Source organism: Lepidochelys kempii, chromosome 1 (genome assembly GCF_965140265.1).
Source record: "Lepidochelys kempii isolate rLepKem1 chromosome 1, rLepKem1.hap2, whole genome shotgun sequence".
Classification (NCBI taxonomy): Eukaryota; Metazoa; Chordata; order Testudines; family Cheloniidae; genus Lepidochelys; species Lepidochelys kempii.
Genome location: NC_133256.1, coordinates 225,394,588 through 225,411,619, shown reverse-complemented (window position 1 = coordinate 225,411,619; position 17,032 = coordinate 225,394,588). Strand labels below are relative to the sequence as shown.

General features: G+C 40.7%; 1 protein-coding gene across 12 annotated transcripts in view; it reads left to right on the top strand.

The window, feature by feature from the left end:
- The first annotated feature begins 286 nt into the window (after positions 1-286).
- Positions 287-17,032, top strand: part of ATXN10 (ataxin 10) — a 338,101-nt gene continuing 321,355 nt past the window's right edge. For 7 of the 12 annotated variants that reach the window (XR_012155466.1, XR_012155465.1, XR_012155473.1 and 4 more), the window contains exons 1-3: positions 287-491; positions 10,356-10,547; positions 16,618-16,700. Coding sequence is in view for 6 of the 12 variants with exons in the window: in XM_073315907.1 (XP_073172008.1) it covers positions 337-491; positions 10,356-10,547; positions 16,618-16,700 (430 nt within the window). In the remaining 6 variants the exon portion in view is untranslated. The remainder of the gene's footprint in view (positions 492-10,355; positions 10,548-16,617; positions 16,701-17,032) is intronic. The other 5 variants (XM_073315943.1, XM_073315953.1, XM_073315935.1 and 2 more) reach the window with 3 other exon arrangements.

Here is a 17,032-nt window from a genome sequence, read left to right as displayed (position 1 = left end):
ACACGCCTGCATAGACCGATACCTGCGCACACAGGCATCCCCACGGCTTGCATACAGCCTCACGGGATGTTTCCCTGAGCCTTGGGGCGTGCCAGGGGTCCGGCGGGTTTGAAAATCTGGCCTGGAGCTCCACGCTGGGCGGCTCCGGCTGAACTCAACCCCTGGCGCTCACCCCGACCTCCGCACCCCCGTACACGTGCCCGCCCGCATCTCTCGCACACCTCCGCAGCGCTCACACAGCGGCCCCCGCCCCCGCGCCGCGCCGCGCACAGCACCCCGGCCTGCCCACGCACGGCGGGCCGAGCGGCAGGGGGCGGAGCGGGGCAGAGGCGCACGATGGCGGCGGCCGGGCCCGAGGCGGCGCTGCGCGCTCTGGGCCCGCGGCTGGGACTCGCCGCCCGGGCGGAGCGGCTCTCCGAGGCCTCGTCGGCCCCCGGCCGCCTGGAGACCGTGCGGCGGCTGACGGGCCTGTTCCGGGAGGCGCGGCCCAGGTAGCGGGGAGGAGGGGCCCCGCGGGGGCCACGTGGGGCCGGGGTGTGTGTGTGTGTGTGTGTGTGTGTGTGTGTGTGTGTGTGGGGGGGGGGGGGGGGTCAGCGCGGCGCGGAGGTGGAGACGGAGACGGGGTGTACGTGTGTGGGTCGTGTGGGTGCGCGTGTGGTGGGGGTGTAAGGACGTGTGTGGACGTTTCGTTTACCGGTGGTATGGGGCTGTACTGGGGGGTGTGTGTACTGGGGGGGGGCGTCGTCGTCATGGGTGTGTGTGTACACGTGTATTGGGGTGTACGGCTCTGTGTGTACGTGTACTAAGGTGTGTGCAAGGAGGAGAGATGGAGTAGACCTTGGGCCTGTGCCTGGTTGGGGGTCTGTGTGTGTGTGTTGCATGTGGGGAGCTGGTCTGTTCCTGGCCACAGGGGTGTGAGGGACTGGGGCAGTGCAGTGTCTGTTTGAGCTCTCTGTGCGTAGGGGGACTGGGAGTAGTGGTGAGGCTGTAAGGAGGCAGAGGGGTCCCTGCCTAATTTTCAAGATTAGTTTAAATTACATCCCTGCTCTTTTCAGGTAGCCGCAGGCTAGTGATAACCCTGTCAGTGATGTTTGGTTTCAGGGCTTTCTTGTTCCCCATTGAAGGGGGTGCTTTGAAATCGTGTAACTTAAAAACCAAGTCTGCATGCCAGGCTATAAAGCTTACAACAGCTGTTGTAGTTCTTAAACTCTCGTCTTCATTGTGCCTTGCTTACCAGTGTCTGGGTGGGTCACAAGTGGGTCTGGGGAAAACAGGACCAGACATATACTGGTGCCCCCTTGCAGGTGCTCTTGCAGCCCTATCTTCTTTAATATTCTACAGCAGTCATCTGTTTCCTGGTCACTTGGAATGATCTGGGAAATGAAGATGGGCCTTTCCTTCTTTTGCTAGGCCCCTGGCTAATGAAGCAGACAGGTGGCCTGTGAGCCATCACTTATGGTTTGGGGTCTGATAGGTAAGGGAAATATAGTTTCCCCCTACCTGTACTCTCTGCTCTGTGTATAGATCCTGGGAGTGTCCCTGCTTCCATACCAGAGCATGGGGAGCAGGTGAGGGAGAGTACCCTTCTCTGCCTGCACTTGTCTCTGTTCCCTGCATGTGCCTCTGGTTCAGGGAGACATTAACAACTGCATAAGCTTTCGTGAGCTACAGCTCACGAAAGCTTATGCTCTAATAAATTGGTTAGTCTCTAAGGTGCCACAAGTACTCCTTTTCTTTTTGTGAATACAGACTAACACGGCTGTTACTCTGAAACCTGTCATTAACAACTGCTTCTTTCTCCCCGGGGACTAGCTTCATTACTATTAGGCCTTGCCTAAGTGAGATTTTAGCCACTGGTGCAGACCACTACTGTCGACACAGCTTACACCAGAGCAGCACAGGTGTGAAATGGGTAAGCTGTAGCAGTGCAAATTGTCTGTGCTAGTGGTTTGCATCAGTTCTGCAACGTTAGTAGCTAAAATCCAAATGTAGACACGGCCTTTGAGTGGGTGGCCAGGGCATGTTTGTTACAGTCCAGAATGATGGTATGCCAGTGCAAAGAAAGATTAGAAAATGAAACTGACAATTGTTGTAGAAATTAAACAAAGCTCTGCTGAAAGTAAACAAATGGGAAAAAGACATCTCTTCATTTTATTATCTTAAATGTTACACAAAGCATGTAGTTATTAAAGAAAACTCAGACAGAGTTGTGATTATTTTTATTATAGTTTTCATGTAAGTGGACCCATATGAGCAGGTTGTTGCACTGATGTGGAGCTGCATTGGCTTCAGTGGCTCTGTTTAGGTGCAAGCGTTGACCCAGGTGGATGCAGTTACAGGATTAGGGGGAACACTAGCTTGTAACTCGTATGTCGAAGATAAAACAAGGTAGGTTATTTGTATGTTTGTGTTAAAAATCTAACACATCTACATGTTGTTTTTTAAATTCATATTCTTGAGCCTATATGTTCAAATTCTACTTCCCCTAACCTGGGGTATGTCTATGTTTTGAGCGGGGGTGTACTTCCAAAGTGGAGGGAGCATATGCATGCTAGCTTGATATAAGTTAGCAAACTAAAAATAGTTAGGTTAGCTAGTCCTGCCCATTCACACCACAATGGCTACACTATTTTTAGTGTGCTAGTGGGATCAGAACTAGTGAGCTGGGAATTGTTTTCAGTTCAAATGTGAACATGCCCCATGTGGCATTGTGAGGTAGTGTATGTCTACAGTTTATGTTTTTGTTTGTGTTTTTTTCAAGGCTAATATTGCTAGTTAAATCCTTCTTTAGTTTTTTATCTGGTCTTATGCTTAGGACACTGAAACAGGGCTCAAGATCCAGGTTTGATTCCCTGCTGGTCACAGCTGCTTTGTGTGACCGTAGGCAACGTTCACAATTTGTCTCATCTGCCTGTGTTTAAATACTGCTGTTTGGGAACTTATTGAAGTAGGGCTGGACAAATAACAGATTGTTTGGTTTGATGGCAATTCTGAAAAACTGAGAAAAACAATCATTTTGGGTCAAACAAAGCATTTCATTTTTTTGAGCATTTTTAAACAGTTTTGAATTTTTAAAATAAAATTGAAGGAGATTTAGAAAAAGTCATTGAACTAAAATCAAAATGTTTAGAAAATGTCAAAACAAAATATTTGGGGTTTTTTGCATGTTCTTTCATTTTTTCCCTAAATGACACATTTTGTGAATTTGAGTTAGTTTTGCCAAATTGTTCATTGTCAGCAAATCTGCATTTTTTGCTAGAAATATGTTTTAGACCGAAAACTTAGCCAAGGTATGCATCTAAGGATACGTATACACTAAAATGCGACAGTGGTGCGGCTGTAGCGGTGCACCTGTGCCACTGTAGTGCTTCAGTGTAGATATTACCTACACTGACAGGATGGGTTTTCCCGTCGGCGTAGGTAATCTACCTCCCAAAAGGTGGTAACTTGGTCACCAGAAAAATTCTTCCATTGACCTAGCACTTTCTACACGGGGGTTAGATTGGTATAGCTACATCTCTCAGGGGTGTGGATTTTTCACACCTCTGAGAGAAGTAGCAATATTGATTGTAAACAAGGGCTAAGTGATTAAACAAGGGGTATTGTAGTCAGGTGTCCTGCCACCAAAGTGTTATGCTCCCAGAGATCAGTAGTTGGGATCTTGAATCTGTCTAACTGCACTGTGGAGCTTGTGTAAATACTCACTGTACATAGATGTAAGTGTTCCTTTTGCAGTGTTCGCAGCTCAGCTCTTGTATGAGAACAGTCAATGATGTGTCTGTTCAAACTTCACCATCCCAGCCAAGTTACTTGCAAAAAGCAGTCAAATACAAATGATTGAAGCTTAATAAAAGTTTTAAAGGAACTCTGTACACTTAGAATAGGCAAAACCTTAAATTTTGTGAAAGCAAGCTCTTCTAAAACCAAAGGCCAACAGTAGTGGTTTTACAATTAAAAAAAAAGAAATTCAGTGAGACTGTTTGGTTGTTAAACAAATAAACGTTACCTTGCAGTGTTTTAAATGCAAACATTGCAACAGTAAGAACCAGAAAGTGAAAATAACTGTAACCAAATTGATTGCATCAATACCTGAATGGGGAGGAAGAGAAGCTACCTTTATTTGCATTGATATGCTTAGGATGAGTCAAGAGGGTGCTAGCTGTTCTCCATTATGTATTACTTGTTTTGTAGGTGGTGTTGTCTTGTCTCTGGCCGAAGGCTGGGCTTCTAGATGTGAAGGAAAGGGGAATAGCTAGATGATAAACATTCTAACAACATTGGTCGGTTCAGGCTCTGGGTGGGGGACCAATGACTTCTTTTCACTCTGGGTGAGGATGAGCGCCTAGTTTTCTGGGGTTTATTGGAGTGGTATAATAAATGCAACAACAGGTGGGGTTCTGGTTAGGGAATAGTCTGAATCAAAACCCTGGATCTGAACATCCTTCCCCCAAAATTCCATTGCCAAATTAAGAGGTCTGGATCTGAATTTTGTGACACAAGCGCATCTCTTTCTGCCCAAAGCTCATGTTTCTATGCTGCTTTACTTTTTCTCTGTTAATTGGGCCAGATCATAAGTCTTAGGCCATGTCTACAGTAGCACTTATGTTGGCAAAACTTTTGTCGCTCAGGGGTGTAAAAAAAATACTGCCATGAGCAATGTAAGTTTTGCCAGCATAAGCGCTCATGTGCACAATGCTATGTCAGCAGGAGATGCTCTCTTGCCAACATAGCTACCACTGCTCATTGATGCTGGTTTTCTTATGTCAATGGGCTCTGTCCTGTTGGCATAACATGGCTACATGAGCAATCTTACAGCGGCACAGCTATATTGGTACAGTGGAGAAAAGTTTAAAAAGATGAATCCAAAAGGTTAAAAAAACAGGAAGCAAATGGGGAAGGAAAGTCCAATAGTTAGTGTATTAGCCTGAGACTTTAAAGACTCGGATTTAGTTCTCTATTCTTCCCCAGACTTCCTGTGTGACCCTGGCCAAGTGGGTTACTCTTTGTACCTCAGTTTCCCAACTTTAAAAAAGGGGACAATAGCACTTACCTACATTACAGGGATGTTCTGTGAATAATGCATTAAATATTTTAAGGTGCTCAGATACTATGGTAATGGGACTGTACAAGTACCTAACAAATAAATAAGTGGAAGTAAAAAGAATCCAACAATGTGGTTTAAAAAATTAAGATTTAAACATTTTATTTAGGAGTTTTTGGGCCTTACTCATGCATTTTAAATATATGATGTTGGCAATACCGCTAACTGCAGGGTGTGATCTTGTATGTTTACTTTTTTTTTTTTAATATTCAGAAGCTTTTTCTAATAAGAAACAGCGAAATATAACTGTATACATTGATGATGACTTTCTGCTTTTGACTTACCAGATGATTGATTGTGCTTCAGCTGAGAACATGGCTGCTGTAATCTGTGTTTTAACCTTCTGTTTGGGCTGCTGTAATTTCCTTTATTAGGGCTGCAATATACGAAGCATGACAACTCCAACTTGGGCAACTCTTTTTAAACAAGAGAAAATACAGAATAGACTAGGCTGAATCTCTATATGCTCCCCATTCAATTTTGAATACAATTCAAGGTCCTGGTACTAATCTCTGAAGTCCCTTTTGGGATAGGGCATGCTTCTCCATCTGTGAGCTATCAAAACACTTGCACTCAATGGGAACATGGGAACTTGATTGCACTTTGTGTGAAACTGGCACACTCAGTGAGCAGCCCTTTATCAGTGGAGTGTTCTTGACTATGGATACTCTTACGGGAGCAAAGCAAAATGAGCCCAAACTAGACATTTCAGAGCATGGTGCAAACATCTCACAATAACAAAGGCAAAAGAGCAAATTAAATGAACACAGAAATTCTTCCATGTAAAAGGGGGCTGACCTAAGACTGGGAGAGCATGATCCTCTATATGGAAAATGTAATAAGTTTATCAGAAATGCATGAAGTTTTGGCGATGCTTAAAGGAGCATGGTAATTTAAATCATACTTCTGCCTGAAGTTTTTACTTACTAATATTACAAGTAGCATCAAAAATTAAGCTCTTTGAGGCAGGGACCATCTCTTTTTTCTGTTTGTACAGCACCTCGCACAATGAGATCCTGGTCCATAACTAGGGCTCCTAGGTGCTATGGTAATACAAATATTTAACAGATTACAGGAAACTATTTTTCTTCAAATTTACTTTGTACATTCCACAGCATTATGAGTATAGTCAATGTCACTGTTTTACTTGTATGTTTGTGGGCCTTTCACATGGCAACAGGAAAGAGGAAAAACTTTAGTTTACCCCACCAGCCAAAAAAATAAAAATAAAAAATTGTAAACCCACAAATGTTGGCCAGGGGGTTTAGGGGCAAGTGTAGTAGCAGGAACTCTTCTTAACAAGCTTCTTACAATTGACTTGTTGTGTGACCTTAGGCACGTCGTTTATGGCATTTTTTTTTTCTTCTGGAACTGGCAAGCACCCATAAAACTAATTGATCTCTTTGTGCTTCACTGCCACATACATGGAATGAACTTCCCAATTTTGTTAATAGAGGGAAGATAAATCCATTCATGTGTTTCAAGTGCTCAGATTCTACAGTGAGGAGCAACATAGAAAAACCTATAACTATTGGCATTTAAAATAGTTTGTTGGAAACTGGCAGAATAATCAGACCTTAATATTTTACTAGAGTATATTATAAAAAATCATGATGTGCTACCTTTTTCTGAACAAATTTCTTAACTTTTCAGATTATCCTTTTTAACCAAAACATCTTATTTCTGTTTGTAATATAGGCTATCACAATAGCTTGAATTTCATGATCCAGTGAACAGTTAAAATGGCTTTCTGAACAATTCCTGTGCTGTACAGCTGCAGTTTGCTAAACAGAATAAGCCTTTATATTTGTATTGAAAAGCCTTTTGTAATTGTTTTTATAATGCGAGTTAGAGCACACTTTAACCCCCCCCCCCCAAAAAAAACCCCCAACAACTGTACTTAGAGCTTTTGCTTGTCTTTTACCAATTTAAAATAATTGACCAATGTCTATTAGAAAGGGGTGGCTCACGTTAGCTTCTGATTTTCTATATTTTGAAGTTAAGTCAGGAAAATTTACCAAACAGTTCCATGTGGTATTCCAACTCACAACATAGGTAAGAATAAAGGGAATTGCTAACAGACTATGAAAGTTTTTTATTTTTTGAGTAACTTAATTGGTGTACTGCTCTTAAACACTTGCGCTGTTAATGGTTCTGCATGGCATCTTGACTCAACAGAGCAAACGTGACTCTGAATATAGTTGGGTGCTCCTTTACCAGACACTGTCTCTTCAGTGTTGGGAAAAAAGTTCCTATGTATGTGTGGATGTATTTATTTATAGATTCTGTGGAATGTCAGTCTCCAAATCGTGTAATCTCCTGGCTTTTTGTGTGTGTAAATGGCAGTAGTTGCACTCTTGTCCTTGTCAGTGGGAGGCCTTAGTCAAATACATGTTTTTTTTTCATATTTTAAAACCAAACAAAATAACTTATTATGCATCAAGTGAAACGCTTTCCTTCCTATCCTTTCTCATGACTGAGGGGCAAATTTTGCAGTGTTATATCCCTTAGTTACTTCTTCGTTAGTTTTTTACATCTGAAAATTCAATTAACAAACGTAACTGGCAACCAAAATATAAGATTGCAAAAGAAAGTGATTGTGGACAGGTTATTCATCTAGATGTATAGTACTGACTGTACTGTAAAATAAAATATTTTTTTTGCAGCTATCTGTACTTGAGTTTCTTAACACTGATTGAGTGACTTTTTTATTCATGGTTTGGTTTATGGGAAAATGACCATTTTTGGTGTAAGTGTGACAGAATTCATTATCCTGTATGGCTGGATATTTGATGGTGACATCAGGATTTCTTCCTGATCAAGCATTACATTAATGAAACATAATCATCTCTTTATGTACCATGATCATTGTCACCTGTGTTGATGAACATTTCTTCCCCATTTTTATCTCCTTTTGGCCCAGTATTTAGCTTGGAAGATATTTCGCTGCTGCCGCTCTCAAGATGTAGCATTAAATGCTCCTGTGATCTCGTGTGCAACTTAAATCCGTCTAAGGGTCAAAGTGGCTGGATCCTGGTTTTCCATGTCAGCTGCATCTGGCTGGCAGTGTTGGAATGAGTTAAACTCTCTGTTCTTAAAGTGACACCATACTGCACTTTCTTGTGTAGCAGAGTTTCATTGGAATTCATACTGTATCAAATATGAATTACTGACTGGCTTTAATCTGTCATGTTCATCCCCTTTCTAAACATAAATTTTGAAAAAATAAATATTCCAACAGCTCTTTCTGGAAGCTTTTCACACATCTGTGTGTGACAGAGGACCTGGATGCTTGCTGCTTTTGTGAGAAATGTGCGTGTAAACTCCAGCATAACATTTTAGCATCAATTCTCTTCATCTGCTTTAACTCTGTGAGAGTGGAATGGCCTGTACATAAGAGGAAACCTCCACTCATATAATTATAGTTCTAACTTTTTTTTAGACCCCACATCATGGCAAGATATTCCCAAGAGTTGCATAGTTTTTCTCCTGTTCTAGCAGTTTTTCTCCCTTTACACCAACCTGCACTCCTGGGAATGCAGTCAATCTTGAACTTGCTGCCTCTTCCTTCCATCTCTCTTATCATGTGAAGACCCTTGCTCCATAATAATCATTACAGTAATGCATAGAGGCCCCAACTGAGATAGGAGCCCCATTGCACATGCACAGCGTACAACAGATCTTGCCTTGGAGAGTTTACAAACTAAATAAAGATAGAAGGTGGGGAGAAAAAATATTTCCATTTTAGAGTTGAGGAATTGAGAGAGAGATTGTGACTTGCATTCACTCACCTAGGAAGTCTGTGGAAGAGGATGGAAATTGAGCCCAGATCCCTGAGCTCCATTCCAGTGTCTTAACCGCTAGACTTTTTGAGATTATGCTTTCCCTTTGCTCTTCATGTGAATGTGCAGTATTAGCTCCTTATAGAACTTGGTTTCATCAGAATAGGGCCTGATCCAAAGCCTATTGGCGCTAATGGAAAGCTTTTGAAAACATGGAGTTAAGGTTGCAACCACCTAATGGTGCTCGGATTTCCTTGTGCCCTTCTTGAACGTGAGAGTTCAAATCCTTGAATTCACGTTTGGGAGGAGGAAAGCAGGGAATGCACACTTAAGTTACCACAGAAGATATCGGGGCAAGGGGTCATCCATTGACATTAAAAGGCACTAAATCAAAGCTGGTAAAAGAAAGTGATTATTTACAAAAAAGGATAATAACTGGTGGAACTTGCTGTTACAGGGTATGTACACCAATGGTGTAGTGAGATTCAAACATGTTTAAACATTTAATGGATTACCAGGGATCTAGATCTTCATGTTTCAGGATATAAACTTTCCACTAACACTCTGGGACTAGAAAAACTTCTCTCTGGGTGGGTTATTTTATTATGTAGTTTCTTGTTCCTTCCTCTAAAGCAGTGGTTTTCAACCTGAGGTCAGCAGACTCCTGGAGTTCTGCAGACTATGTCTAAGTCTTCCAAAGAGGTCTGCGCCTCCATTTGAAATTTTTTAGGGGTGTGCAAATGAAAAAAGGTTGAAGGCCACTGCTCTGAAACATCTGGTGCTGGACACAGTTGGTCTGAGTCAGTATGCTGATTCCTAATTCCTGTGTTCCTAAATGATCTTGTGCATCTTTTGTGTATATAGCAATAGTGTATGTGGTTAGGATGACCTAGACTGCTTTTGGTCTGAGAGTTGTTACTTAGAGTTCCATGAAAACTAAGTCAATATATGGCCTGTACTCAGTAATGATTGCTGTTTGGTATGTTGAAAGGATGGTGAGAGGTGTGTGTGTCACTTAAGACTCATTCGACACTGTGCTGACTAAAATCGGTATTTTCCATGATGCACAAGGTTGCTGTGGGTTTGTTTTTTTTTAGTCCTCATGATGAACTGGTATGCAGAATTATTTTAACTCTGCTAAGTACGTGCTTGGCATATCTTAAAATAAGGCCCTTGATTTCTGGGGAGGGCAAGGTTTTACAGGAATAGAGTTCACTTTATATAACTTACAAAATTAGAATGGACCTTTTGGATTTTTCTAATACCTAATAGTGAGTCAAAGATTTGGTGTGTCAGGACGGTTAAGTTTTTTCTTATTGCAGAAATATAGTATTATGTCAACTCTTCAATGTTAAATTTTAAATGACCATGACTTGAATAATAAACTTCATGAGAGATTTTCTTGTCTAGCCAGTATTTCCGCACCCCATTTATAATCCTCCTTTGCTCACTGCAGTTATACTTTATTTCAGAGAAATGGCAGAAGAAAGTATCTTCCAGAGTCTCCTGAAAATCTTGACTAAAGCCTCAGGTGAAATGGAATTGACCTGCAAGGATACCATGGAACTGACAACTCTAGACACATGTCTGCTGCTTATAGCCGAATGTTTCAGATGTCTACGGAATGCCTGTGTTCGGTGTGCCAGGAATCAAGATGTTATGAGGTATAGTTATGATCCTTATTAGCGTACACAAATTTTACAGAGTTTAAGTTGTTTTGGTGCTTATATAATCTTTTATTTTACCCTGTTGTGTTCTTGTTTGACTTGTAAGTGTATTAACTGATATTTCCCACTTACCAGAATCCTTTAAGAAAATATTTAGATTAAAATAATTATAAAAATTCACATGTCAGCGTTAAGGTTGTTGGATTGTGATGAAAATATGCTATTCTTTGTCCTCTGAATAATGGAAGCTGATTATGTGATCAGTATAATATTTATGATGTTAACTATTAATTTTTTAGCTTCTAAGTGGATGGGTTTTGTAAATGATAGGGAATATATTCTTAGAAGTCAGCAACCTTAGCTGACTTTTGAAATGAAGGATGGTTTAATCTTTTTTTAAGACATGTAGGTTTACATCTTGCGTGTGACAAAATATATTCGATATATGCGTATGCTATCTGGAGTAAATTGTACACTTCCACAAATTTTGACCGTTAGTCTAATATTAATGGATGTGATGAGCTGGATTCTGCCCGCAATTATGTAGACTCACCTCCATTTATTTCAGGTTGCATGGGTGTATTTCAAGCAGAGTTTAATTTTAATTTCTTAGTTTCAGTCATCCACTCTGGATTTGCAAAAAAACAGAGTAAAAATAAATGTTAAAGAGCTAGTAATACTTTGCTCTTATACTACTTCTCATTTTCAAAATGCTGTTAAAAATTTAGGTAGTTAAACAGTAATAGCCAGCCAGAAAATAGCCATATCAAGGTTGCTGGATTATGTGAAACTGTTGTTCAAAATCTCAAAAATTACTCTTTCTGGGACTTTTCAAACCTGACTTAATGAATTGCTGAGATACAGTATTCTATGTGAGATAGAAATTGGAATTTCTGTCCTATATTGGGGCAGAATAGCTGAAGTTGAATAACAGAACTCCATAAATACTATGATGGTGTTCAGATGAGGATGTTGCGTCCGTTAATCTTTTTTTTTTAAAAGACTTGCATAACTGAAAAAGGCTGTGAATGGAATTTCCTGGTAATCGCAATAAATAAAATGTTTAAATATGTTTTATATTGCTGCTTCCTCATTTTAAATGTTTCAGACTTTAGTGTTTACTTAGAATCCAAAATGAGGGTTGTATAATATTTTGTGGTTGCATCCTATGACAGCAAACTATTCAGACATTCTCAAACGACTGTAGTCTTCTTTTCACTCAGCAAAATGTTTAAAGGGTTATTGTTTTATTTCACACCACAACAATTAAGCACAAATGCATCTAAAATTCAGAAACATTAAGAATTTGGGTGAAATTATTAGTCATTACTTTCCAGATTCTGAAAGAGGTAAATCATCTTAGATATCTATTTAAAGTAGTTAAAGAAAAAGTTTTAGTGTATTTAAAAATGAAGATTTGTAAGTTTTATAAAAAACATACCATCTAACACGCAATTTACATAATTAGTCTATTTGCTAGGGGTCCAAATAAATGAATATAGCTGCAAAGATGAAATATTAGTCCTGAGGGAATAGTGTGCCACTGCGCGTGCGCAGAGTTCTGTGCTCTGTATGTGTGTGTGTGTGTGTGTATATATATGTATATATTTTTTGTTGAAAATAGTTTCTGCTGGAAAGTTGCTGCAGTTCTGCCTTTTTTCCCACCAGAGGGTGCTGTGGTGCTAAAACAGAGCCGCTGCTCCTGGCTAGCCTAGGGTGACAAGAAGTTCCAATAAAATCGGGACTGTCCCAATTTTTAGTTTTGTCCCGCTTCCCACCTGATGCATGGTCGGGATGCCATTTGTCCCAATATTGCAGCTTTGGCCACTCTGGCCACTTTTTTTGTGCTTCGGCAACTCCGCTCTGGCCGCTTTTCTTTTTGTTTTGTTTCCCCCATGTGTCCCGATATTTTGTCCATTTCATCTGTTCGCCCTAGGCTAGCCCCAGCTACGATAGGGAAGAGGGAGAACCTGCAGTGCCTTCTTCACAGTGCCTGTCAAGCCAGGTCAGGAGACAGACAGCATGGGGCTGCTGGAGGGTCACAGACAGGCTCATAAGGGCTAGTGGCGGAGGACAGACTGGGGTGGGGGCTGAATGGGCTTGTAGATGCAAGGCCACAGGGGGGAGGGAGATGCAGGGTGACATGGAGACAGGAGTGGGGATGCAGGGCCGCTTTGGGGTGGCTGAGTAGGGGCATAGACACACATGGGGACGGGGTACAGGGACACATGGAGATGGGTGGGGGCTGGCTGAGAGAGTGTAAGGACACGGGGAAGGGGGATGGCTGAGTGGGGGCACAGAGATGGGGACAGAGGGGAGAGAGTGCAGGGACACATGGGGGTCAGGGAGGGGGCTGGCTGAGGGGGTGTAGGGCCACAGGGGGAAGGGTGCAGGGACCTATGGGGATGGGAGGGAGTGGGTGTCTGGGGATGGAGGGACACATGGACAGGACGTGCAGGGATACATGGGGACGGGACAGATGTGCCTGACTGAATGGCAGAGACTAGGGGTCAGGCAGGGTCTGCATGGGGGAAGCTCTCTAAAAATCCCTCTCTGCCCCTTCCCCCCCCCCAAAAAAAAACAAACCAACCCCAACCCTGTTCCATACTTTTCCCACCCATACCCAGCAACCCTCCAAGTTCACACCTAGGCTCCTTCCCAGCAATTACTTCCCTCTCCCTCAGCTCCTCTGTTACCCTTGATTGTCCCAAGCCTTTGCATTGCTTCTGAGGGGTGCGGGAAATATGGTTCTGTATTGTGGTTTAAATTAATTATTACTCAGTTTTGTATTAGTATGCCTACTAAGGAATCTGATTGTCAAAAAACATTTCCTGAATCTTTTTTGTTGTCTGTATTGTTAGAGACATACTTGCTGACAGGTATTTTGAAATAAATTACCAAAATAATTGAAACTGGTATGGTTATATTGTGTTGTTTTTGACAAAATATGCAGAATTTTGCAGAATTTTAAAATACTGTGTGTAGAATTTAAAATTTGTTGGTGCAGAATTTTTATTTTTTTTTTGGCGCAGAGTAAAATTCCCCCAGGAGTAAAATCTACATAAGAAGCACACAGTTGTGTGATGGCATATTTTAAAAGCAAAAAAAGAAGAGGAAAGTGGTAGTATATATTTTCTGTAAATTTACTGTGAGTTATAGAAGCGCAGTGTGGGAGTCCAAACTCAAAGTTGGGCATAAAAAAATATTTTTACAGTGAATTTCTATACAGGTTGAAGATGTCAGTTAGCAGCACTTGGAAATGAAGTATTTCCTGTATCCCTGGAACAAGAATAGCAATGACAGTGCAAGTTTCTTCTTGTCAGCATACCTCAACCTAGATTGAGAAAAGCTGCCTCTTTTTCATCCTTCACAGAAAAGGGTGGAAAAATACCAAAAAACTCAATCGTTTCAAGTCAATCTGAAAAAATTTGGTCGATTCTTCTAAATGAAATTTCAATGCATCCTTGATTTGACAACAAAAATTAAAAAATGGGTTTGGTTCAAATTGAACTGGATATTTTTTGTTGGCTTTTCCTCCCTTGAACCAAAAATTCCATTATTTGTTCAGTTCTACTCACAATGCTGCCAGGACTGGTGGTGTCTCCTATGATGTGTATACCTAAGAGGACTATTGAATAGCTATCAATTTATGTTTAGTTTCTGTGTAGGAGCTAAGTATTTAATCTCTTGTTCAGTGAGTAAGAAGAAAGATGTTGCCTCCATTGGTTGCACCTCTGTGCCAGACTGATGATCGCCTCAACAGCCAATTAATGCGAGTTGATGCATTTTGTCAAGAAACTGAATTCTAATAGCCAAACTTGCTGTAGCTTGGCTACATGTGTAAAGGCACCTTTTGCATAGTAGGGAATATTCATAGAGGTCTATTTTGGCTTTGCCAGAAGCTCCATGTACACAGGCTGTGTGTGAGTGGCCTTCTGCTCCTTAAATACCCTGGGAGACACTTGGGAGGGGCCACAATGTGGCCCATAGTGATTTTTTTAAATTGCCGCAAAGGCACAGTTTGTTCAGGATTAAATGTCCCTTTAAATGTTCAGGAACTGTGGATGGAAGGAAAATGATCAGCTGAATTTGGTGTCAAGTTTGCAATATGCAGGGTTTAGAAATTTAAACCTTTTTGATGCTATTTAAAATCAAGCCAATACTTAGCTGAGGATTTTCAGGAAGGAATACTAAGGGTTTGAAACAAATAAGAGCCTTGGATGAAAATATATGGAGGCTGTCACTTCATTATTCCTAAGTCATTTTGTTCACTTGGCTCACTGCAAAGAAACTCATGTTTCGTACATGTGGACTGCTCTTTGCTTTAAAGCTTAGTTAAAAGAGGACCAAGTTGTCACTGAAAACATCTGCAGAAATGACAACATTTTAAATGACAACATTCAGCTTGGAGCTAAATTTACATATTCATAAATATTCCTGTGTGCACTGCTCACGGGAGAGAGTGGTGTGCTCCATGGGAGGTGGAGATTTACTGGAACAAGTTCTTTGCCTCCAGGGTAACTTTTGATTATGGAACTGTTCGAATACTTTGACCCTAATAGTCTTTTCTGGCAAGCTCTGAGCTGGTTTTCTTCCATTCCTCCCTCTGAACTAGAGTTAGGATCCATGACCACCTGGAATTTTCCTTGCCCTTATTCCATGGTTTTGAATATTTCCCTATGATTTTGATTTGAGCCTTAATTTGATTTGAGCCATTTTTGTCTGGTATTTTAAAATCCTGATAGTTAATGGTAGTGCATAATATACAGGGGCATTGATGGCATATTTCATAACTACTTAAACTATCTGAAGTTTTACTTTATGAAAATATTTCCATTTAATTATAGAAATGCCCAACTAAATTCTAATGAATTTGGATTTTTGGAGTGCAAAGAGGGAAAAGACTGAATCTGGATTTAGTAAGGGTCATGTTATGTGACACATTATGATAAGTAAGCTGTTCCGATGGTAATGCTTTATGGTTCTATTCAGAGCTTTGAGGAGTACAAGTGGTGGACTGCTAAGGTAGTTGTCCCTGGTGGTTCAGAAGGGAAGGGGTACGTACGCAGTCAGATGAGCTCTTGTTGCTTTCCTTTTAGCCAATGGTGCACAGTGTAGATGGGTTTATTTTTAAGGAAGGAGTTGAGGACACAGTGGGGTGGTCTGTTTCATTGTTCAGGAATGACCTTTGGATTGGGACCTATGAGTGGAATGGGGAAAGATGTAATGTAGCATATACCTATACAAAAACATAAATTATACATATTCAGTATTTAAAGGTAAATTACAACAAAAATAATAGTACAAGCAATTTATTCTTTAAAGATAAAATGTGAATTTATACGGTGCCTTTTCTTTGAACTGCATCTAGCCCAATGGTGTCCTGCTCCATAATAAGTAGGGATCCGAGGTCCTACAAATAGTAATCCTAGGTAATAAAAATAACTAGTAATAATGCTCCATATTGTTTCAGTGATAGTGCAGTGACTATAGACAAATGAAGTAGCTATTGTGCATTGAAACCAGTTTACACACAGCCTGTGGTATCCTTAGAACTTATTGAATGAGAAAATGTCAGCCATGGAACTGGGGTTATCCCTTAATGTGTTTGGAAAGTAATACAAAGTCTCTAATATCCACCTGGAGAGATTCCAGGGATTAACAGAGCAGACTGATCTGAAAGACAGCATCTCTAACACTCCATCCCAAATATGCACCTGCTGCACTGACCTCTACCCAGCATGCATTGGGTGGGTATAAAAACCCAAATCCTTGTGAGGGACATGAAACTGCAAACTTTTTGCTTAGAACTGAAAGTATGGTTATGCTAACAGTCTGGAATGAAGAGTTAACATTTTGTTTACAACTGTCAGAGACCCATGTCCTCCCCAATATGACTTTGCCTGTGGTGCATGATTCTGCATCCACTGAACTCAGGTGAGAGGCTTGAGTGAGTTTAGGATCAGTCTGTGATGTTTTGTGATGTAACTCCATACAGTTTTTTTTTCTCTTTTTTTCCTTAGGAGGTTTAAAATTAAACTCCCTCTTTGTTTTAACTATATAATAGGAATTTGGGTCTGACTGAAGTGTCTGTCCACTTGATCCAGTTGCTTCATGGATTAGAAGTTGAACAGGAATCGTTATTCGCTGGTAAGAGAGTATGCATTTTGGGTAATGTGCAACCTACAGTCTTTTGAAAATTATTATATTTTATTGCTTGGTGGCAGTTTTATAAATTGTAGCATTATGAAATCAACTTTTTACATTTTTCTATAAATAAGCTAAATGATTCTTCACTTGGAACTTGGCATGCTAACCTTCTTTCCTAATTCATACTTTTTTTTAAAATTGACTAAGAATAGTATGTGTCTCATGTGTATATACAATAAGATATAGCTGGTGCTTTAAAAGTCACCTGAAGGAGTAAGGCACCCAAATCTGACTTTTCATTGAGAATTTGGTGTCTTAACTCCTTTGTGTCA